Consider the following 25,277-nt stretch of genomic DNA (forward strand, 5'->3'; position numbering starts at 1 on the left):
GCTGTTTTGTCGCGACCAATCAGCTTCTTGGGATTTCTGTTACAGACAGACGGAAGTGACCCTTAGACAATTATATAGTAGATTTTATAATATTAAAGGGATCCTGTCAGGTCCCCCACGCCCTTCAACCCAGCAGTATTCACTTATTTATGAGTAAATTCCCTGCCCAACCATCCCTGTATAACGTTTTTCTGTAAAAATTTGGTTTAAAAAAAGCATTTATATTGTCCCAGTTTCCTATGCCAATGAGGGCCTGACTAGTCGATGGGGTGTTAGTTGCCCCAAACTAGTCCGCTCCCTATCCATGTTATCACATTCCTGTGGGCGTGATAATCAGCAGTAAATGTTGTCATCGCCAGCCCCTGCAAATCTCATGCACGAGCGCCGCTCATTCTGGCAGCATCACTGCGTCTCTGAAGCCACGTTTACGCTTCCCTGCTTCAGTGGCGTAATGGCATGACCGGTAGCTGCAGAGGCTATTTCTTGAGCACGCTGAAGTCACTCGATCAGCACACGAACATGCTCGGATAACACCTTACCCGAGCATTACAGCCTCAGTTCTCCGAGGTATGGATTCATACAAGGTGTGAATTGTTTCCAAAGGAATTTGAGCCCATTCTGCAGTTAAAACACCCTCCAGTTCTTTGAGCGACAATGGCGTCGGAAATCGACGTCTAACATGAATCTCTAAAATTGACCATAAATGCTCAATAATGTTGAGGTCTGGGGCTTGTGGGGGCCAGATGAGATGCTCAACTTCATTAGAATTTTCATCGTGCATTATCATCCTGAAAGATGGCATTCCCCTCCGGGAACAGTGCTTGAACCATTAGATGCACTTGGTCGCCCAAAATGCCTAAATAATCTCGGCTGTTAATTCTTCCATGAAGGGGTATCATTGGCCCGGTGGATCTCCACGAAATAGCACCCCAGATCATCACAGAACCTCCACCATGTTTTACGGTTGGGAGAAGGCAGTCTGGATGGAATGCTTCTTTCGGCTGTCTCCAAACTTACACTCGGCCGGAGGTTGGAAATAGGGTAAACGATGATTCGTCTGAGAATATCACATGTTTCCACTGCTCGAGGGACCAATTCTGGAGGTTTCTACACCACTCTAAATGCTTGGAAACATTTGTTATTGAGAGCAGCGGTTTTCTAATTGCAGCTCTTCCGTAGAATCCAGATTTGTGCAGCTCTCGACGAACAGTTTTCGTGGAAACTGGGTTCTGTAGGTGTTCATTGAGCTCAGCAGTGATTTTCAGAGCCGTGGTCTTGCGGTCCTCTCTCACAATTCGCTTTAGAGTCCAACGGTCTCTCTCAGTCAACTTTGACTTTCGTCCGGAACCGTGCTTTGCTGCGGACGTTTTTCCTTCTCTTTCAAACGCAGTCATTACTTTGGAGACAGTAACTTTAAGGGAGGATATTAGCGAAGGAAATGAGGATGTCGAGTCCATATGGGTCGAAATTCATGGAGGGAAAAATGGTAACAAAATTCTCATTGGGGTCTGTTACAAACCCCCAAATATAACAGAAACCATGGAAAGTCTACTTCTAAAGCAGATAGATGAAGCTGCAACCCATAATGAGGTCCTGGTTATGGGGGACTTTAACTACCCGGATATTAACTGGGAAACAGAAACCTGTGAAACCCATAAAGGCAACAGGTTTCTGCTAATAACCAAGAAAAATTATCTTTCACAATTGGTGCAGAATCCAACCAGAGGAGCAGCACTTTTAGACCTAATACTATCTAATAGACCTGACAGAATAACAAATCTGCAGGTGGTCGGGCATCTAGGAAATAGCGACCACAATATTGTACAGTTTCACCTGTCTTTCACTAGGGGGACTTGTCAGGGAGTCACAAAAACACTGAACTTTAGGAAGGCAAAGTTTGACCAGCTTAGAGATGCCCTTAATCTGGTAGACTGGGACAATATCCTCAGAAATAAGAATACAGATAATAAATGGGAAATGTTTAAGAACATCCTAAATAGGCAGTGTAAGCGGTTTATACCTTGTGGGAATAAAAGGACTAGAAATAGGAAAAACCCAATGTGGCTAAACAAAGAAGTAAGACAGGCAATTAACAGTAAAAAGAAAGCATTTGCACTACTAAAGCAGGATGGCACCATTGAAGCTCTAAAAAACTATAGGGAGAAAAATACTTTATCTAAAAACTAATTAAAGCTGCCAAAAAGGAAACAGAGAAGCACATTGCTAAGGAGAGTAAAACTAATCCCAAACTGTTCTTCAACTATATCAATAGTAAAAGAATAAAAACTGAAAATGTAGGCCCCTTAAAAAATAGTGAGGAAAGAATGGTTGTAGATGACGAGGAAAAAGCTAACATATTAAACACCTTCTTCTCCACGGTATTCACGGTGGAAAATGAAATGCTAGGTGAAATCCCAAGAAACAATGAAAACCCTATATTAAGGGTCACCAATCTAACCCAAGAAGAGGTGCGAAACCGGCTAAATAAGATTAAAATAGATAAATCTCCGGGTCCGGATGGCATACACCCACGAGTACTAAGAGAACTAAGTAATGTAATAGATAAACCATTATTTCTTATTTTTAGGGACTCTATAGCGACAGGGTCTGTTCCGCAGGTTTGGCGCATAGCAAATGTGGTGCCAATATTCAAAAAGGGCTCTAAAAGTGAACCTGGAAATTATAGGCCAGTAAGTCTAACCTCTATTGTTGGTAAAATGTTTGAAGGGTTTCTGAGGGATGTTATTCTGGATTATCTCAATGAGAATAACTGTTTAACTCCATATCAGCATGGGTTTATGAGAAATCGCTCCTGTCAAACCAATCTAATCAGTTTTTATGAAGAGGTAAGCTATAGGCTGGACCACGGTGAGTCATTGGACGTGGTCTATCTCGATTTTTCCAAAGCGTTTGATACCGTGCCGCACAAGAGGTTGGTACACAAAATGAGAATGCTTGGTCTGGGGGAAAATGTGTGTAAATGGGTTAGTAACTGGCTTAGTGATAGAAAGCAGAGGGTGGTTATAAATGGTATAGTCTCTAACTGGGTCGCTGTGACCAGTGGGGTACCGCAGGGGTCAGTATTGGGACCTGTTCTCTTCAACATATTCATTAATGATCTGGTAGAAGGTTTACACAGTAAAATATCGATATTTGCAGATGATACAAAACTATGTAAAGCAGTTAATACAAGAGAAGATAGTATTCTGCTACAGATGGATCTGGATAAGTTGGAAACTTGGGCTGAAAGGTGGCAGATGAGGTTTAACAATGATAAATGTAAGGTTATACACATGGGAAGAGGGAATCAATATCACCATTACACACTGAACGGGAAACCACTGGGTAAATCTGACAGGGAGAAGGACTTGGGGATCCTAGTTAATGATAAACTTACCTGGAGCAGCCAGTGCCAGGCAGCAGCTGCCAAGGCAAACAGGATCATGGGGTGCATTAAAAGAGGTCTGGATACACATGATGAGAGCATTATACTGCCTCTGTACAAATCCCTAGTTAGACCGCACATGGAGTACTGTGTCCAGTTTTGGGCACCGGTGCTCAGGAAGGATATAATGGAACTAGAGAGAGTACAAATTAATTAATTTACAACACAATTAATAAAGGGGATGGGAGAACTACAATACCCAGATAGATTAGCGAAATTAGGATTATTTAGTCTAGAAAAAAGACGACTGAGGGGCGATCTAATAACCATGTATAAGTATATAAGGGGACAATACAAATATCTCGCTGAGGATCTGTTTATACCAAGGAAGGTGACGGGCACAAGGGGGCATTCTTTGCGTCTGGAGGAGAGAAGGTTTTTCCACCAACATAGAAGAGGATTCTTTACTGTTAGGGCAGTGAGAATCTGGAATTGCTTGCCTGAGGAGGTGGTGATGGCGAACTCAGTCGAGGGGTTCAAGAGAGGCCTGGATGTCTTCCTGGAGCAGAACAATATTGTATCATACAATTAGGTTCTGTAGAAGGACGTAGATCTGGGGATTTATTATGATGGAATATAGGCTGAACTGGATGGACAAATGTCTTTTTTCGGCCTTACTAACTATGCTACTATGTTACCTCTTGACACGCCAAGCATTCGGGCACTTTCTGATACACTAGCGCCTGCCATACAAGCACCAACAATTTGGCCTCTTTGAAAATCCGAGAGGTCTGCCATTGGTATCATGTTCTTATCAATGTTCTTACAATTATGCTAAACAGACAGTTAATTTACATACACATATCACATAACACAAATAATCAACTACAAAACATTACCATATGTCACAGTTTACATGTTTACATGAAGATTATGATGCCAAAACGTTAGGTGTTTCCATTATTTTGTCCAACCCCTGTATATCTGTTATGATGTTATGATACCCACTATGTAGGACTTTTGCTGGTTTGAAAAAAGGGGATGTAGATCCCCAAAATGCATTGACTATTTTGTCAGTCATTCGCATTCATTCCTTTTATCTTCCTTTTCAATTATATTCTTTTAATTTTAATGTACGTGTAATAAAATTTTAATTTTGCACATTTAAGATCAATAGATTAATTTGCACTTTCTACTATTTTTGGGATGTAACATACTAGCCTCCACTAGAGGTTAAATAAGTGCTTATTACGCAAAAGTATATGGATAAAAACTTTACTTTATTAATTCATTTGAATATTGTACAAACACTTTATAAAAGGGTGGCTGTAGACCAGAGGGAAACAACGCCACATCACTATACAGCTTTACCCACACCTCTAAAAAAAAATGCCAGATGTACAGACACTGATCTGCATTAGAGACAGTTTTGGTCAACAACCCCCAGAGCCCTTCCTCCCGATTTCCCAGCCCTCCGCCTCCAAAATCAACTTCTCCACCATTACAGAAGATCGACTGTCCACTCTACTCTCAAGATCGCTTCTCACCACCTGTGCACTTGACCCACTCCCATCCCACCTCATCCCAAACCTCACCAGTCTTCATCCCAACCCTAACCCATCTCTTCAACCTATCACTAACAACTGGTGTTTTCCCCTCAAGCTTTAAACATGCCTCCATCACACCTATCCTCAAAAAGCCCTCTCTTGACCCATCCTCTGTATCTAGCTATCGCCCTATATCACTTCTCCCCTATGCCTCCAAACTACTGGAACAACACGTTTACCTTGAACTGTCCTCCCATCTCTCTTCTTGCTCCCTCTTTGACCGCCTACAATCTGGCTTCCGGTCACACCATTCCACCGAAACTGCCCTAACTAAAGTCACCAATGACCTCTTAACCGCCAAGAGCAAGCGACACTACTCTGTCCTCCTCCTCCTCGACCTGTCAGCTGCCTTTGACACAGTGGACCATTCCATATTATTACAAACCCTCTCATCCCTTGGCATCGCAGACTTGGCCCTATCCTGGATCTCATCATACCTAACAGACCGGACATTCAGCGTCTCCCACTCACAAACCACCTCCTCACCTCGCCCTCTATCTGTCGGAGTCCCACAAGGTTCAGTCCTTGGGCCCTTACTCTTCTCCATTTACACCTTTGGCCTGGGACAGCTCATAGAATCTCATGGCTTTCAGTATCACCTCTATGCTGACGACACACCGATCTACATCTCTGGACCAGATATCACCTCCCTTCTAACCAGAATCCCTCAATGTCTGTCCACTATTTCATCCTTCTTCTCCGCTAGATTTCTGAAACTTAACATGGACAAAACAGAATTCATCATTTTTCCCCCATCTCACGCGACCCACCCAACGAACCTATCCAATACAGTAAATGGCTGCCCACTCTCCCCAGTCCCACAAGCTCGCTGCCTCGGGGTAATCCTCGACGCTGATCTCTCCTTCAAACCACATATCCAAGCCCTTTCCACTTCCTGCAGCTTTCAACTCAAAAATATTTCACGAATCCGTTCATTCCTCAACCATGAATCTGCAAAAACCCTAGTCCATGCCCTCATCATCTCTCGCCTTGACTACTGCAACCTCCTGCTCTGTGGCCTCCCCTCTAACACTCTCGCACCCCTCCAATCTATTCTAAACTTTGCTGCCCGACTAATCCACCTGTCCCCCCGCTATTCCCCAGCCTCTCCCCTCTGTCAATCCCTTCACTGGCTCCCCATTGCCCAGAGACTCCACTACAAAACCCTAACCATGACGTACAAAGCCATCCACAACCTGTCTCCTCCATACATCTGTGACCTCGTCTCCCGGTACTTACCTACCCGCAACCTCCGATCCTCACAAGATCTCCTACTCTACTCCCCTCTTCCCACAATCGTATACAAGATTTCTCTCGCGTATCACCCCTACTCTGGAACCCTCTACCACAACACATCAGACTCTCGCCTACCATCGAAACCTTCAAAAAGAACCTGAAGACCCACCTCTTCAGACAAGCCTACAACCTGCAGTAACCACCGATCGACCGAACCGCTGCATGACCATCTCTACCCTCACCTACTGTATTCTCACCCATCCCTTGTAGATTGTGAGCCTTCGTGGGCAGGGTCCTCATTCCTCCTGTACCAGTTATTACTTGTATTGTTTAAGATTATTGTACTTGTTTTTATTATGTATACCCCTCCTCACATGTAAAGCGCCATGGAATATATGGTGCTATAACAATAAATAATAATAATAATAATAATAATCTGTTACTACAATTACATCAGGGAAAACAAAATAGTAAAAATAATAAATTTTGCCTTATCAAGGGTGTTTATCTCTTGTAATAGCAAAATATAATAGAAATAGCCATATAATGCGTGCTTAAACCATGCATAGAAATCACTACATGTATTAACTGTGCCAAACCATTAAGACAAATGCGTCCATCCACCCCTTACCTACCTATACAAATGATTTGGCATAGCTACGGTTTTTGTAATCTTGAAGCATGAATGCCCATTACATGGATATTCCCATCATATCTTGCTATTACAAGAGATAGAGACCCATGATAATGAGAAGGCAAAATGTATTTTTTTTTTTTTACTATTGTTTTACCTGATGTAATTATAGTAACAGATTATTGTGTTTGTACATATGGCATTTATTTAGTGATCTGGGTAAATCCACTGCAATTGTGTACATGTACTGTAATTGTAGGCATTTAATATCTGTATAGTGATGTGGCGTTGTTTCCCTCTGGCCTAGAGGAACCCTTTTAATCAAGTAATTTGTATAATATTCAAAAGAATTAATAAAGTCAAGATTCCATATTCTGGAGGCTAGTATGTCTCAGCTTTTGCGGAGTGTGACCCCTTTTGGTTTAAAGGGATTGGTCTTGTTTTTGGACTATTGCTTATTTTTGGGCTTTTACTGAAAGTGGGAAGAGTAATCCTAGCACTGACTGGCCACAGGGATCGCATGACACAATAATGCCATGCGATCCCTGGGAGAGCGAGTGCTAACACCGATGGAACGGCACAAGGATTGGAGGAGAGAATAGATGTTATAACTTTACTTGGGAAAAATGTAGGGATTAGGAAGGAGATGTCTGAGTAGTGGACAACAATTAACGTCTGGAAATTTTTCAGTAATCAAATATCGTTTATTCTCCAATATGGGAATATCTGTAACTAGCCTGCAGAAAATGAGATTAAATTGCACCTGGAGACAAAAAAAATGTGTAAAGCACCATGAAATAGGTTAGCGCTATACACAATGTATTTAGATATCTTAGAAAGAAGTAAAGTTTCTCTTTAATGCAGTTTAAAAATAGAAGGATCTTATCCTTGTGTGTAACGGAATTATTTTTAAGAGCTCATTCACTTTATCCGGGCAAGTCCCATAGATAAGATAATGTGTACTTTAGTCCTATTAAATATTTACCTTGTAAAAACGAAATGTGTTTCCATACAGTTCTTCACATAACATGTTCCTCTGCTCTAAAATGGCTTTGTGGTTGTATGCGTACTCTACAATATATGAAGCCTCAGAGTGCCGCAGAAGTTTTCTCACTTGTCCTTTAAAACTTTTTATTATTTCTGCAACCTGGGATTTTGACCTGTTCATAAAAGAAATAAGACCCATTAATTACACTGTAAATACCCACCACATGTGCGCTTTAACCCCTTAGTGACAGAGCCAATTTTGTGCTTAATGACCAAGCCAATTTTTACAATTCTGACCACTGTCACTTTAGGTGGTTATAACTCTGGAAAGCTTCAACGTATCCCACTGATTCTGAGAATGTTTTTTCGTGACATATTGTACTTCATGACAGTGGTAATATCTCTTCGATATGACTTGTGTTTAACCCCTTTCTGACCTTAGACGTACTATCCCGTCGAGGTGCCCTGGGCCTATCTGACCCTCGACAGGATAGTACGTCATATGCGATCGGCAGCGTTCACGGGGGGAGCGCCGCCGAGTGTCAGCTGCCTATCGCAGCTGACATCCGGCACTATGTGCCAGGAGCGGTCACGGACCGCCCCCGGCACAATAACCCCCAGCACACCGCGATCAAACATGATCGCGATGTGCCGGCGGTATAGGGAAGCATCGCGCAGGGAGGGGGCTCCCTGCGGACTTCCCTGAGCCCCCCGCAGCAACTCGATGTGATCGCGTTGCTGCGAGGGTCTCCTACCTCCTTCCTCGCTGCAGGCCCCGGATCCAAGATGGCCGCAGCATCCGGGTCCTGCAGGGAGGGAGGTGGCTTCACAGAGCCTGCTCAGAGCAGGCACTGTGAAGCCTGCAGTGCTGCATGTCAGACCGGTGATCTGACAGAGTGCTGTGCAAACTGTCAGATCATCGATCTGTGATGTCCCCACCTGGGACCAAGTAAAAAAAATTTAAAAAATTTTTTCCAAATGTGTAAAAAAAAAATTAAAAAAATATTCCTAAATAATGAAAAAAAATATATATATTATTCCCATAAATACATTTCTTTATCTAAATAATAAAAAAAAACAATAAAAGTACACATATTTAGTATCGCCGCGTCCGTAACGACCCCACCTATAAAACTGACCCACTAGTTAACCCCTTCAGTAAACACCGTAAAAAAAAAAAAAAAAAAAACAAGGCAAAAAACAACGCTTTATTATCATTCCGCCGAACAAAAAGTAGAATAACACGCGATAAAAAAGACAGATATAAATAACCATGATACCGCTGAAAACGACATCTTGTCCCGCAAAAAACGAGCCACCATACAGCATCATCAGCGAAAAAATAAAAAAGTTATAGTCCTGAGAATAAAGCGATGCAAAAATAATTATTTTTTCTATAAAATAGTTTATATCGTATAAAAGCGCCAAAACATAAAAACATGATATAAATGAGGTATCGCTGTAATCGTATTGACCCGAAGAATAAAACTGCTTTATCAATTTTACCAAATGCGGAACGGTATAAACACCTCCCCCAAAAGAAATTCATGAATAGCTGGTTTTTGGTCATTCTGCCTCACAAAAATCGGAATAAAAAGCGATCAAAAAATGTCACGTGCCCGAAAATGTTACCAATAAAAACGTCAACTCGTCCCGCAAAAAACAAGACCTCACATGACTCTGTGGACCAAAATATGGAAAAATTATAGCTCTCAAAATGTGGTAACGCAAAAAATATTTTTTGCAATAAAAAGCGTCTTTCAGTGTGTGACGGCTGCCAATCATAAAAATCCGCTAAAAAACCCGCTATAAAAGTAAATCAAACCCCCCTTCATCACCCCCTTAGTTAGGGAAAAATTAAAAAAATGTATTTATTTCCATTTTCCCATTAGGGCTAGGGTTAGGGCTAGGGTTAGGGCTAGGGTTGGGGCTAGGGTTGGGGCTAGGGTTGGGGCTAGGGTTAGGGTTGGGGCTAAAGTTACGGTTAGGGTTTAGATTACATTTACAGTTGGGATTAGGGTTAGGGGTGTGTCAGGGTTAGAGGTGTGGTTAGGGTTACTGTTGGGATTAGGGTTAGGGGTGTGTTTGGATTAGGGTTTCAGTTATAATTGAGGGGTTTCCACTGTTTAGGCACATCAGGGGCTCTCCAAACGCGACATTGCGTCCGATCTCAATTCCAGCCAATTCTGCGTTGAAAAAGTAAAACAGTGCTCCTTCCCTTCCGAGCTCTCCCGTGTGCCCAAACAGGGGTTTACCCCAACATATGGGGTATCAGCGTACTCAGGACAAATAGGACAACAACTTTTGGGGTCCAATTTCTCCTGTTACACTTGGGAAAATACAAAACTGGGGGCTAAAAAATAATTTTTGTGGGAAAAAAAGGATTTTTTATTTTCACGGCTCTGCGTTATAAACTGTAGTGAAACACTTGGTGGGTCAAAGCGCTCACCACACATCTAGATGAGTTCCTTAGGGGGTCTACTTTCCAAAATGGTGTCACTTGTGGGGGGGTTTCTACTGTTTAGGTACATTAGGGGCTCTGCAAACGCAATGTGACACCTGCAGACCATTCCATCTAAGTCTGCATTCCAAATGGCGCTCCTTCCCTTCCGAGCCCTCCCATGCGGCCAAACAGTTGTTCCCCCCCACATATGGGGTATCAGCGTACTCAGGACAAATTGTACAACAACTTTTGGGGTCCATTTTCTCCTGTTACCCTTGGTAAAATAAAACAAATTGGAGCTGAAGTAAATTTTTTGTGAAAAAAGTTAAATGTTCATTTTTATTTAAACATTCCAAAAATTCCTGTGAAGCACCAGAAGGGTTAAAGGGAACCTGTCACCCCGTTTTTTGAGATTGAGCTATAAATACTGTTAAATAGGGCCTGCGCTGTGCGTTACTATAGTGTATGTAGTGTACCCCGATTCCCCATGTATGCTGAGAAATACATTACCAAAGTCGCCGTTTTCGCCTGTCAATCAGGCTGGTCTGGTCAGGTGGGCGTGTTCACAGCGCTCTTTTCTTCCCCAGCTTTCCGTTGGTGGCGTAGTGGTGTGCGCATGTCCAGAGTTCCGACTTCCCTGCGCCCACGTGAAGACACAGCGCGCGATCTGCGCTGTAATCCCTTGCATCGGTGGGGGCGGCCATCTTCCTGGGGCCGCGCGTGCGCAGATGGAGTGCTCTGCTGCACGGGGCTTCAGGAAAATGGCCGCGGGCAGCCGCGCGTGCGCATTAGAGATCGCGGCGGCCATTTTCCCAAAGCCGAGATGCAAACTCGGCTTTGGGAAAATGGCCGCCGCGATCTCTAATGCGCACGCGCGGCTGCCCGCGGCCATTTTCCTGAAGCCCCGTGCAGCAGAGCACTCCATCTGCGCACGCGCGGCCACAGGAAGATGGCCGCCCCCACCGATGCAAGGGATTACAGCGCAGATCGCGCGCTGTGTCTTCACGTGGGCGCAGGGAAGTCGGAACTCTGGACATGCGCACACCACTACGCCACCAACGGAAAGCTGGGGAAGAAAAGAGCGCTGTGAACACGCCCACCTGACCAGACCAGCCTGATTGACAGGCGAAAACGGCGACTTTGGTAATGTATTTCTCAGCATACATGGGGAATCAGGGTACACTACATACACTATAGTAACGCACAGCGCAGGCCCTATTTAACAGTATTTATAGCTCAATCTCAAAAAACGGGGTGACAGGTTCCCTTTAATAAACTTCTTGAATATGGTTTTGACCACCTTGAGGGGTGCAGTTTTTAGAATGGTGTCACACTTGGGTATTTTCTATCATATAGACCCCTCAAAATGACTTCAAATGAGATGTGGTCCCTAAAAAAAAAATGGTGTTGTAGAAATGAGAAATTGCTGGTCAACTTTTAACCCTTAACTCCCTAACAAAAAAAAATTTTGGTTCCAAAATTGTGCTGATGTAAAGTAAACATGTGGGAAATGTTACTTATTAAGTATTTTGTGTGACATATCTCTGTGATTTAATTACATAAAAATTCAAAGTTGGAAAATTGCTAAATTTTCATAGTTTTCGCCAAATTTCCGTTTTTTTCACAAACAAACGCAGGTACTATCAAAGAATTTTTACCAATATCATGAAGTACAATATGTCCCGAGAAAATGTCAGAATCACTGGGATCCGTTGAAGCGTTCCAGAGTTATAACCTCATAAAGGGACAGTGGTCAGAATTGTAAAAATTGGCCTGGTCATTAACGTGCAAACCACCCTTGGGGGTAAAGGGGTTAATGAAAAAAAAAGGAAAATGTTGCAATTTTCAAACTTTTAATTTTTATGCCCTTAAATCACAGAGATATGTCACACAAAATATTTCTCACATGTCTACTTTACATCAGCACAATTTTGGAAACAACATTTTTTTGTTAGGAAGTTATAAGGGTTAATACTTGACCAGCGATTTATCATTTTTCCAACAAAATTTACAAAACCTTTTTTTTAGGGTCCGTCTCACATTTGAAGTGACTTTGGAGGGTCAATATAACAGAAAATACCCAAAAGTGACACCATTCTAAAAACTAAACCCCTCAAGGTGCGCAAAACAACATTCAAGAAGTTTATTAACCTTTCAGGTGCTTCACGAAACAGGGATTTTTGTGTTACTCACCGTAAAATCCTTTTCTCCGAGTCATTCATTGGGGGACACAGGACTGTGGGTGTATGCTATTGCCGCCAGGAGGCTGACACTAAGTAGACAAAAAAAAAGTTAGCTCCTCCTCCATAGTATACACCTTGCCACTGGCCCTGACAGCTCCAGTTTGGTGCACAAGCAGTAGGAGATAGAGAAACAAAACAGCATTAGAGCAAAGACAACATGTCTAGAATAATACTACTGTCTGAACAATCCCGTAGAAAAATAACAAGAAGAAATAGGGAGGGAGCCGTGTCCCCCAATGAATGACTCGGAGAAAAGGATTTTACGGTGAGTAACACAAAAATCCCTGTTTCTCCATCGTCTCATTGGGGGACACAGGACTGTGGGATGTCCCAAAGCAGTCCCAGGGTGGGAAAAAAGACTCACTGGAACAAAACCCTTAGGCACTTACCGCCTATAGGTGTGATACCGCAGCCTGAAGAATTTTTCTTCCCAGACTTGCATCAGCAGAGGCCTGAGTGTGGATATTATAATGTTTAGAGAAGGTGTGCAGGCTGGACCAAGTTGCCGCTTTGCAAACCTGTTCTGCTGAAGCTTGGTGCCAAAGCGCCCAGGAAGCCCCTACCGCTCGAGTAGAGTGTGCTCTGATCCCAGCCGGGATGGCTGCACCCTTGATGCGGTAGGCCTCCTGAATGGTGGCTCGTATCCATCTGGCTAAGGTCGACCTAGAGGCTGCGAATCCCTTTCTGTGACCCACAGGAAGAACGAACAGGACATCAGTCTGTCGAAAAGAAGCGGTCCGAGAAACATATCTTCTCAGCGCTCTCACCAGGTCCAGAGTATGGAGAGCTTTTTCCACACGGTGTGAAGGTGCAGGACAAAAGGAAGGCAAGACTATGTCCTCATTGATGTGAAACGAGGAAACTACCTTTGGCAGAAAAGAGGGAACTGGTCTTAATACTACCTTATCCTGATGAAATTGCAGAAACGGCAACTGGCAGGACAAGGCCGCCAATTCCGATACCCGCCTAATGGAGGTTATGGCTACCAAAAACAAAACCTTCCAAGAAAGATACGTTAAAGAAACTTCTTGGAGGGGCTCAAATGGGGCTTCCTGAAGAGCGCTCAAGACCAGATTAAGGTCCCAAGCTTCTAGCGGAAATGGTAGCAATCCTGCGCTGGAAAAGAACCGATAAGGCTGATATTTGCCTCCTAAGGGTACTTGGAGCGAGACCTGAGTCTAAACCAGCTTGGAGAAAAGCTAAAACATTAGGAACGGAGAACCGTAAAGAAGGAAGACCCTTCCTGCGCCACGAGAGAAAAACTTTCCAGGTGTGGTGGTAAATGCGCGCAGAAACCGTCTTTCGAGCATTCATCATAGTGGAAGCTACCTTTTGAGAAAAACCGGCCTGGGTCAGAATCCAAGATTCAACGGCCAAGCCGTTAAACGCAGGGACCCTAAGTTCTGGTGGAATATCGGCCCCTGCGACAGAAGATCTGGCCGTATTGGTAGCTGCCAAGGAACCCCGGCAATCAAATGAACGAGGTCCGCGTACCATGACCTCCGAGGCCAATCTGGGGCGACTAGAATTGCCGGAACTCCCTCTATCTTGATCTTCCTGACTACCCTTGGGAGGAGCGCCAGAGGAGGAAACAGATATGGAAGACGAAACTGATTCCAAGGAAGGACCAGTGCGTCTACGGCGAGAGCTCTTGGATCTCGATAACGAGCTACGAACCTGGGGATTCCACCCGGATGCCATTAGATCCACGTCCGGGATACCCCAGCGTTGGCAAACCTGCCGAAAAACGTCGGGGTGAAGAGACCATTCCCAGGGCGCAAGACCCTGACGGCTCAGAAAGTCCGCTGCCCAGTTCTCCTTGCCCGGGATGTAAACTGCCGAGATCACGGAGTGGTTGTTCTCGGCCCAGCGGAGGATTTGCCCTACCTCGCGCATGGCTGACCTGCTGCGGGTGCCCCCCTGATGATTTACGTAAGCCACAGCCGTGGCATTGTCCGACTGGATCCGGACCGGGAGACCCGCCAGGAGATGATGAAAGTGCTGCAGAGCCAGCCAAATTGCCCTCATCTCCAACAGATTGATTGGAAGAGTTGACTCCCCTGGAGACCAAAAACCTTGTGCTGTGTGTTGGTGAAACACTGCTCCCCAACCGAGAAGACTGGCGTCTGTAGAAACTACCAGCCAATGGACTGGAGAAAAGGCTTTCCCCTGCCGCAGAGAGGAGCTCCTCATCCACCATATGAGAGATTGCCTGACCCGGGGAGACAGACGACACCGGAGGTTGAGAGAAGCATGACTCCTGTTCCAGGCTGACAAAATTGCCTGCTGGAGAAGGCGAAGATGAAATTGGGCGAATAGTACTGCTTCCATGGCCGCCACCATCCTGCCCAAGACCCTCATGCAAAACCGGATTGAGTGAAAACTCGGCTGCTGTAATATTTTCACTTCCTGCCGAAGGCAGAGTACCTTGTTCTGGGGTAGGATAGTCAGACCCCAAGAAGTATCGAAGATCATTCCCAAAAAAAAGAAATCTTTCGAGATGGGACTAGAGATGACTTTTTTAGATTGACCAGCCACCGTAGTCGGGATAGAGTGTCCAAAGTGATGCTGACGTTCTCTTTGCATGCTTGAAAAGTTGGCCCCTTGACCAAGAGATTGTCCAAGTATGGCAAAATGACTATGCCCCGGGAGTGCAGGATGGACACAACTGTTGACATCACCTTTGTGAACACCCTGGGAGCAGAGGTGAGACAGAAAAGGTAATGCTGTGAATTGGAAGTGACGTTCGCCTATGGAAAACCGTAGAAATCTTTGATGCGGAAGAAATATGGGGACATGCAGATAGGCATCTTGGATATCTATGGAGGCTAGGAATTCTCCCTTTTCCATAGCCGCAATAACCGAGCGGAGCGACTCCATACGGAAGTGACGAGTGCTGATGAACTTGTTCAAACACTTTAGGTCCAGAATGGGTCTTACAGTCCCGTCCTTTTTGGGGACCGTAAACAGATTGGAATAGAATCCTTGGAACCTTTCTACCCCTGGAACGGGAACAATGACCCCGTTGGACTGAAGAGACTCGACTGCTTTGAATAAAGCCCTTAGACGGGATTTTGAACTGGGAACACTGGACGGAAAAAACCGGCTTGGAGGGAAAGAGAGAAACTCTATTTTGTACCCTGAAACCACCAGTTCTCTCACCCATCTGTCGGAAACGACTGACAGCCAGGACTGATGGAACAGAAGTAGGCGACCGCCTACTTTGTTGAAGACGACATGAGGTTGCCTCCAGTCATTTAGCCGAAGACCGAGGATATCTAGATCCCCTAGATCTTGATGGTTGATATCGCATTCTTGCCAATGGATTGGCTCTATATGAGACTTGGTGCTCCCTGTCTTGGTTAGACCGACTTGGAGGACCTGAGCTTGGTGCTGCAGACCACCGGGTGTTACGAAAGGATTTAAACCTTGCTTGAAATTGGCGACGAAAAGGTTACTTAACCCTTTGTTGTGGAAGGAAATTACTCTTTCCCCCTGTGGTATCAGATATAAGTTGATCCAACTTTGCGCCAAATAATCGGCCACCTTGATAAGGAAGGGATGTAAGGGACTTTTTTGAAGTAGAGTCCGCCCGCCAATTTCTCAGCCATAGAGCCCTTCTGATAGCGATAGCATTTGCAGCTGCCAATGCAGAACAATTTGCCGCATCCAAAGATGCATTAATCAGATAATTCCCAGCCAAGGATATCTGATTAGACATCTCTATCACTTCTACAGGAAACTCCCTATCCTGAAGAGCCTTAGTGACGGACTCTGACCAAGCTATCATAGCCTTGGCAACCCATGTCGCCGCAAAAGACGGCGCGAGGGCTGACCCTGAAGCCTCAAACACCGACCGAGCTAGACTCTCTAAGAGCCGATCAGTTGGATCTTTAATAGCAGACCCATTAGGAAGAGACAGCAGTGTGTTAGAGGCCAAACGTGACACGGGAGGATCCACAGAAGGGGATTCTGCCCATTTTTTACAAATCTCGGGTGCGAAAGGATACCTGGTACCCAGGGCCTTCCGGCCTAAGAAACGTTTATCCGGTCACTCCATGTGACGTTGAACTAAATCCTCAAACTCAGGATGAGAAGAAAACACCTTATGAGGTTGCTTGAATCTGTTAAAAGACACCTTATGACCTGAAGGTAAGGTGGCTACATCCTCTACTCCCAAAGACTGGTTAACGGCCTCAATGAGACTGTCAACTGATTCCTGATAATCAGGAGCTTCTAAATCAAAAGACCCTTCAGAGTCAAAGTCCGAACCATGTTCACTCACTCCCACAGGTGAGGGAGACCGAGAGACGGAATTCACAGATGCGGATGCACTCGACAGACCGGGAGACGCTGTATTGGTACACTTCCCCCGCGTGGAGGGTCCTGAGAATCGGAGGATCTTTCCAAAACAGATGGATGAACGTCCCTGACAGGGGCTTGAAGGGACTCAACCGCCTTAGTTAGAGACGCCATAGATTGCGTTAAGGATGCGACCCACTCAGGGGGAGACGCCGCAGTCTCAGATACAGGCATACCCGGCAGAATAGCAGGCGGGGGCTCCTGAGCGTGTTCGGAATCGCAAGCTTCACAGAAATGGCTAGTTTTCGCATGCGGAAAAGAAGCCCGTCAACTATTGCTGCTGTTGCTGCTATGAAACGCCTTATGAGCTACTGGGTCTTAGAACAAAAAAACTGCTGTCAGGCTGAGGGAAGTAGCACTTACCCCAGTCCTGTGTCCCCGTCGGTTCTGAGCACCACACTAAACCGAGCTCTGAGCAGAGAAAACCTCCCTTATGAAGATCATAAAAAAGGGGGAGGAGCCGCCATAAGGATCGTGCAAAGGCCAAAGCAGGGGACTTGATTTTCCCCATACCTGCGCTCTCCTAGAAACGCTGGGAGCGCGAAACCGGAAGTACGCGCCGCCGAAGGGGGCGGAACTTCCGCCCACGACCCTGCAGGAAACTACAGTGACCATGATGCAGCAGGCCGCCGGAAGGAAGTTGCTAGGGGCGGAACTTCCGCCCATGATCCTGCAGGAAACTACAGAGACCATGATGCAGCGGGCCGCCGGAAGGAAGTTGCTAGGAACCGGCGCCGCACAGAGTGCAGCATGGCGTTTTACCACCTGAGACCGCGCAATGAAGCAGGAGCCCCCCCTGCAGCCTCTGACAACACATCAGGTTAGAAAAGAGGCATACACGTAAATCCACATATAAATATATATATATATACATACATACATATGGGGAAAAAAAGACGGTGCAGGCACCCTAACTCCTTCACCCTTCAGAAGGTGAGGAGAGGGACCGTCTGCCTCCTTTAAGCTCCAATGCATTGGTGATTGAAGTGGAGGCTGCACGGACAATGCATGAATGCCTGTACAACCTAGGGTTTCGTTACCTCAGGGTGGTCAGGTTTTTAGTCCGGCAATCCCACGTCGCGGGAAAGTATACGTGGAGGCAACACTCACACGTGCTCGCCCGTTGTTGGTTTGGGGAGATCGGACCCCTTCAAAAAGGTCCGTCGCCCCTATCTTTTCCTCAAGGTAGAATGTATCTGGGAAAACCCAGAGATGTGCCTCCTACGGACACTAAGCATAAACTGGAGCTGTCAGGGCCAGTGGCAAGGTGTATACTATGGAGGAGGAGCTAACTTTTTTTTTGTCTACTTAGTGTCAGCCTCCTGGCGGCAATAGCATACACCCACAGTCCTGTGTCCCCCAATGAGACGATGGAGAAAACTAAAGCAACGTGAAGGAAAAAAATGAACATTTATTTTTTTCACAAAAAATTTACTTTGGAACCATTTTTTTTTTTTTGTTTTCACAAGGGTAAAAATGAAAAAAGGACCAAAAAATATTTTGTGCAATTTCTCCTGAGTACGCAGATACCTCATAGGTGGGGGAAAGCCACTGTTTTGGTGCATGGCAGGGCTCAGAACAAAGGAAGCACTGTTTGACTTTTTGAACGCAAAATTGGCTGGAATCAATGGCGGGCACCATATTGCATTTGGAGACCCCCTGATGTACCTAACCAGTGGAACCCCCCAATCTAACTCCAACCCTAACCAACACACCCCTAACCCTAATCCCACCCTTAACTTTAGCCCAACCCTAATGGAAATATATAATTTTTTATTTTATTATTTTTCCCTAACTAAGGGGGTGATAAAGTGGGGTTTTATTTAGTATTTTTTATATTTTGATCACTGTGATAGACTCTATCACAGTGATTAAAATGAACCAAATAGGAATAATTTCCTATTGTTGCCAGCATTTTCTCCTGGAAAACTACGCCGGCAGCCCGGGGGACTTCATGGGGACATGCAGGGAGTGATTGGAAGACCCCATTTCTCTCTCCTCTGATGTGCGATCACATACTCCCAGCCAAACATTAGTTTTCATTGCGTTTTTTTCTATTACCATTTTGTTTCTTTTCGGCATGTCGCGTTTTAAACAAACTCTGCATTTAGGGAATACAACACTCCTAAGGTATACGGGGGCTCAGTATGGGTCCCACTCTGTAAATATTCATGTGGTAACGAATATGGCACTCTTGGGCAGTAAACGTAGAGAGATCTTGAATCGTCTGGTCCAGTATATGGTGTATAAGTCCTGTGACATTTCAGTCTGTCCATCATACAGAGGTGATAAAGGACTACTGGAGCAGGGCTGGAGGAGCAGCACTCGGATGCTGGGAGATATGCGCATTATCACCTGTGTATGTTTGATGAAACACCAGATGACTTGTACACTAAACACAGGACCTTTTTGCTGAGCTTTGTAATAACTTTAATGATAAAGTCGTGGACCGGTAACATGCATTATCACGGTGCTTCGGCTAAGGAAATGCAAAAAAAATGCACATGCAGTTTTTTATCTGCAGACTTTCCACATATCATGCAAGTCTGTGGGGATTAACAACACATAACGCACATCTACCGCAAGAGAAATTAACATGTTGTAGATTTAAAAATCGCACTGCAGGTCAGTTTATAACGCATATAAAAATAAAAGCAGCGGGCATGAGATTTCTATAAATCCCATACACTCTGTTGTAACCGTGCACAAATATATGCAATGGAAATAAAGCACCAAAAACCGTGGGAGCTTAGCCATAAACTCATGAGCAGTGATGAGCGAACGTGCTTGGATAACGTGTTATCCAAGTATCTTCGGTGTGCTCGAATATGTTCGCGTCCACAGCAGCATGATTCGTGGTTGTTCAGCTGCAACACATGTGGGGATTGCCTGTATTTTAGGCAATCCCAGCATGTGTTGAGGTTGTCCAACAGCCGCGAGACAAGCAGCCTCGGGGAGTCGAACATATCATTTGAGCACACCCAAAATACTCGGATAACACCCGAGCGTGCTAGGATAGCACGTTATCAGAGCTCGTTCGCTCATCACTGCTCATGATCAGTGAAGACACAAAGGTAAAATGTCCAATCACTTGTGACCATATTACGCTTTTTTTATTTATAAAGCTACTAATGTAAGGCCCCTACACTTAGCCTTATCCTTACCGCCACCTTCTCCTGTTCTCTGCACCGTTCTGCTCGGTCGCAAGAAGTATGTGACCTGCCGAATCGCTCCAGTGTTTGCTGGAGCGAGCAGGAGGTCACTTTTCAATTAAGGTCTATGAAAGCCTCGTTCTGACTCACAGACTTACATTGAGAGCTTGTGACCAATACTTCCGACATCCAGGTACTCAAAAGATGGAATCACAAGTTGGCATCGCAGGATGAGAGCAGTGCTGGGAAAAGCTGAAGATGGCGGGTGGAGAGTATAATGTTAGGGATCTTATGTTAGTAGCACCACTTCAGTGCTGCAATGAAAAAACGCTGCAGTGAGGCTTCAAATTGTTGTTTAGACCAAGAAAGGTGTCCTCCTCACTATCAATACACAGCTGCAGGAACAATACATGGACATAATATAACTTACCCGTACATCAGGAACTTCCTCACAATATTTCGGGCATATTTTGACTTGCTCAAGTCCACAATGTGTTCTGTTGAGAAAATGAGATTTATGAAAATTATAGATGCATTAGGTCATGTCCTGCGTTTACCTAAACATGGCTTATTACTCCTTCATACATCAATCTCTTTAAAAAGACCAAAATGTCAGTTATTTCCAGTACAATTCCCCAAACGGGCCAGCATACAGAACCTAAATGGGCAGCCGCAATGGTCTAGAGAGAAAAAAATTAGAGACGACAGACAAAATCTGGAAAAGCGGAGAATAGGAAATACGTTTGTGGCTGCTGCGAGTGCACAACCCAACGGCGTTAAATCTTTTACAGTGAAGCATTGGAAAGCATATGTTCCTCACACATTTCTGGTGACCTTAACCCCTTTCTGACATCGGGCGTAATAGTACGCCGATGTTGGACTCCCTCCTTTTGATGTGGGCTCCGGCGGTGAGCCCACATCTTTCCCAGGACATGTCAGCTGTTTTGAACAGCTGACATGTGCCCAGAACAGCCGCTTGTGGAATCACGATCCACCCGCGGCTACTAACTCGTTAACCCCTTTCTGACCTCGGACGGGATAGTATGTCAGAGGTCAGATCCCCTGCTTTGATGTGGGCTCCTGCGCTGAGCCCACATCAAAGCCACGACATGTTAGCTGTTTTGAACAGCTGACATGTGCGTGCAATAGCAGAGAGTGGAATTGCGATCCACAAGCCGCAATTAACTAGTTAAATGCCGCAGTCAAACGCTGACAGCGGCATTTTGGTACCGCTTCCGGACGCGCAGCCGGAAATGCGATCATTGCTGACCCCCGTCACATGATCCGGGGTCAGCGATGCATCGACATAGTAACCAGAGGTCTCCTTGTGACCTCTATGGTTGCTGATGCCGGCTTGCTGTGAGCCCCCCCCCGTGGTCAGCGCTCATAGAAAGTCTGTAATTAAGCTACATAGGAGCGATCTTATGATCGTTGCGATGTAGCAGAGCTGATCAGGCTATGCCAGCTTCTAGCCTCCCATGGAGGCTATTGAAGCATGGCAAAAGTAAAAAAAAAAAAAAAAAAAAAAAAGGTTTAAAAAAAAAAATGAAATAAATTAAAAAAATAATATAAAAAAGTTTAAATCAAGCCCCTTTCGCCCCATTCAAAATAAAATAAAATATACACATATTTGGTATCGCCGCGCTCAGAATCGCCGGATCCATCAATAAAAAAAAAAGGATTAACCTGATTGCTAAACGGCATAGCGAGAAAAATTAAAGACGCCAAAAACAGGATTTTTGGTTGCTTACCGTAAAATCTGTTTCTCGGAGCCTTCATTGGGGGACACAGGAACCATGGGTGTATGCTGCTGCCACTAGGAGGCTGACACTATGCAAATATAAAAAAGTTGGCTCCTCCTGTGCAGTGTACACCCCACCGACAGGAAGAAAGATCTTCAGTTAGTGAGAAAGCAGTAGGAGAAGCAACGTGTAAAAGAGAAAGAATAATAATATAATAATAATAAACTTTATATAGCGCCAACAAAATCCACGGCGCTTCACAGATTAACAGATTCAAACACCCAAAGAGTGTTCAAAGAACTCAAACGTATACAGTAAACAGAGCTGTTCAACTTGGGAGGGTGCTGTGTCCCCCAATGAAGGCTCCGAGAAACAGATTTTACGGTAAGCAACCAAAAATCCTGTTTTCTCTATCGCCTTTCATTGGGGGACACAGGAACCATGGGACGTCCCAAAGCAGTCCCTGGGGTGGGAAAAACAGACTTCCATCAGGTGAGAGGACTCACCACTGCCGCCTGCAGGATCCTTCTGCCCAGGCTGGAGTCCGCCGTAGTTCGGCGAAACGTGTGGATGGAAGACCAGGTTGCCGCTTTGCAAAGCCGTCGGCGAAAGCCCTGTGACGTACCGCACTGGAAGCGCCGACTGCCTGGGTAGAGTGAGCCTTCATCTCAGGAGGGGCCCTCCGTGCTTGACCTGGTAAGCTTCCAAAATTGCCGTTCTGATCGAGCGAGCAATCGTCGCCTTGGAAGCCGGCAGGACTCTACGCACGCCATCAGGGATGGCGAAAAGAGAATCCATCTTTCGGAAAGCGGCCGTGCTAGCCAGGGAGATCCTCACTGCCCTGACGAGGTCCAGCCTGTTCAACGATCGCTCCAGAGGATGAGTCGGAGCTGGACAAAAGGAAGGTAGAACGATGTCCTCGTTGAGGTGGAAAGATGAAAACCACCTCGAGAAAGGAAGGAAGGAAGGCGGAGGCCTGGGACCACCTTATCCTGGTGGAAAATCAAGAAAGGAGGTCGGCAGGAAATGGCCGTCAACTCAAAAACACGGCGGATCGAAGAGATGGACCTGAGAAAAGCCACCTTCCGAGTTAGAACTGACAGGGAAAACTCCCTGAGAAGCTCAAAAGGGGGAACCCCTAAGAACAACCAACACAACCTTTAAATCCCATGAATCCACAGAGGCCCTGTACGGAGGGACAGCGTGGACTACTCCTTGAAGGAAGGTCTTAACCTGTGGCTGAGAAGATAAAGTCTTCTTAAAGGGAAGAAGAGCGCAGGAACCTGGCCCTTTAGGGAACTGAGAGCGAAGCCCGAATCCAGTCCTGCCCAAAGGAAAACCAAATGGAAGGCAGGGAAAAAGGACATAAGTGAAAAGCGGTTGGACTCGCATCAACGAAAGTAAGCCTTCCAGGTACGATAGTAGATCCTGGAAGAAGACGAAGGCTTCCTAGCCTGGATTATAGTGTGACTCATCCGGGCCGAAAGGCCGGACGCTCTTAAAACTGTGGAGTCCACAGCCACGCCGTTAAACTGAGCGACCGATATTTCGGGTGGCAGATCGGACCCTGAGACAGCAGATCGGGTCTGTTTGGAAGGCATCAGGGGTGTCCGCGAGAAGAGTGACGATGCCTGCAAACCAAGACCTCCTGGGCCAATCCGGGATGATCAGAATGACCGGCACCCATCCCGCCTTGATCTTTTACGACAGTTTGGAAAGCAAGGGAAGGTGTGGGAATCAATAGGGGAGCAGGAACTGCGACCAAGGAATGGCCAAAATGTCAACACCACTGCGAGAGAATCGCGGGACCTTGGGACGACCCGATGGACCTTTCTGTTCAATCGGGACGCCGTGAGGACTACCTCTGGAGTCCCCCAACGAAGAGCAATCCGATAAGAGACCTTCTGAAGTAAGGACCATTCCCCTGCCGCGAGGCCCGAGGAAGACGGCGGCCAAAATGTCCACGCCAGGGACCTGCACTGAGGATCTCACCAGGACCGTTGCCTCTGTCTAAAAGAGGATCCTGGAATCTCGGCCAAGGCCAGAGAACTCCGCGTCCACCCCTGGTGGTTGACATATGCCACTGCTGTGTCATTGTCTGGATTCGAATTGGCAGGCTGCTGAGAATCCTTACCCAGTGAAGGAAAGATAGAAAGAAGATCCGGAGCTCGAGGACATTGATTGGCAGAGAGGACTCCTGTGCCGACCAACCACGATGAAAAGAACAGGTGACAAAGCCCCACGCCTCCGCCGAGAAGGCTGGAGACCGTCGTCACCACCTGCCAGGAAACTGGAAGGAAGGATATGCTGTGAGGTATGTGCTCTGGGATAAGAGCAGGGACCTCGGCCACCAGTGGAGGAACCGTTTGATCCCGGTAGAAAGACGGATCGGACGATGCAGGGAGAAGACAGACCTGTCCTCCTGTGATAGAATAGCCTGCTGAAGAAGTCTTGAATGAAACGGGCGAAGGGAAAAATTGCTTCCGATGTTGCAACCAACCTCCTTAGGACCTTTATGGTCCATCAGCAAGGAGGGGAGCCGAGAACCCTGGAGCAACAAGACGGAACTTCTTCCTGTTGACGAGCCGCCGCAACGGCTAGACTGTCGGGGAAGAGGGATAGACTTTCGGGAGCCTGAAACCGAAATTCCCGAGCCTCCATGGAAGTGATTACTGAACGAGGGAATATCAACCTGAAGAGTCTCAGACGAAACTTCCTGTTCAGCAATTTCAGATCCGGACTGGGACGAACCTTGTCGTCCTCTTTCAGTACAAATAGGTTCGAAGAGAAGCCTGTGAACCGTTGAACCGTTCCTGTTCAGGGACGGGAATGTTACCCCGGATTTAAGGAGGGAAACAATGGCTGTAAAGAAACCCAGGACTAGAACGGGTTCTCTTGGAGGTTGGGATTAGAGAAAACGATCCCAGGACCGTGAAATTAATCTATTTTGTCTCCAGAGGATACAAGTTCCCTGGCCCATGCGTTCTCTGTTGAGGAGACAAAGACGTCCCTGGGGAACAGGAGAACGGCTGCCCAGCCTAGGAAACGGGCAGGGGCCTAGTCGTGGGTCCTGCCTAGGTGGAATTTCCAGTCCTGGACCTGGAGAATCCACCTTAGGAGTAGCGGGAACGCCAGGAAGGAGTGAGTCGAAGACTACCTTCTTCTCTTAACGTGCCTGTGGCCTCTGCTGTTGCGAAAAAAGGGGTCAAATGCCGCAAAAACGAAGAAAAAGAGGGCCGAAAGGACCGAAGTTGCCGCCTAAGGAGAGAACTGGTGCCACCAGTGGCATCCTTGATAATTTAGTCCAGCTTGGAACCGAAAAGACGTGATCCTTGAAAAAGGCAGGCTCGTAAGGGACTTCTTGATGACCCTTGAGCCAAACAGAGCGAGTAATCTGGGTGGCAACTTTCGCCAGCAAGTCTGGTGGAGCTCCAGCCTGAATGCCCCAACGGAGTTGTTTAGCCCCTTCGGATAGACTTCGAAACC

The 25,277-nt window shown here is 45.9% G+C and overlaps 1 protein-coding gene across 1 annotated transcript in view; it reads right to left on the reverse strand.

Moving 5' to 3' along the window:
- The window catches only part of PUM3 (pumilio RNA binding family member 3), a 172,054-nt gene that overhangs the window by 83,804 nt on the left and 62,973 nt on the right, over positions 1-25,277 (reverse strand). The window contains exons 7-8 of the mRNA XM_069764098.1: positions 20,480-20,546; positions 7,848-8,022 (exon numbers count right to left, since the gene is read on the reverse strand). Coding sequence (XP_069620199.1) covers positions 7,848-8,022; positions 20,480-20,546 — 242 coding nt within the window. The remainder of the gene's footprint in view (positions 1-7,847; positions 8,023-20,479; positions 20,547-25,277) is intronic.

Source organism: Ranitomeya imitator, chromosome 1, assembly GCF_032444005.1.
Source record: "Ranitomeya imitator isolate aRanImi1 chromosome 1, aRanImi1.pri, whole genome shotgun sequence".
Taxonomy (NCBI): domain Eukaryota; kingdom Metazoa; phylum Chordata; class Amphibia; order Anura; family Dendrobatidae; genus Ranitomeya; species Ranitomeya imitator.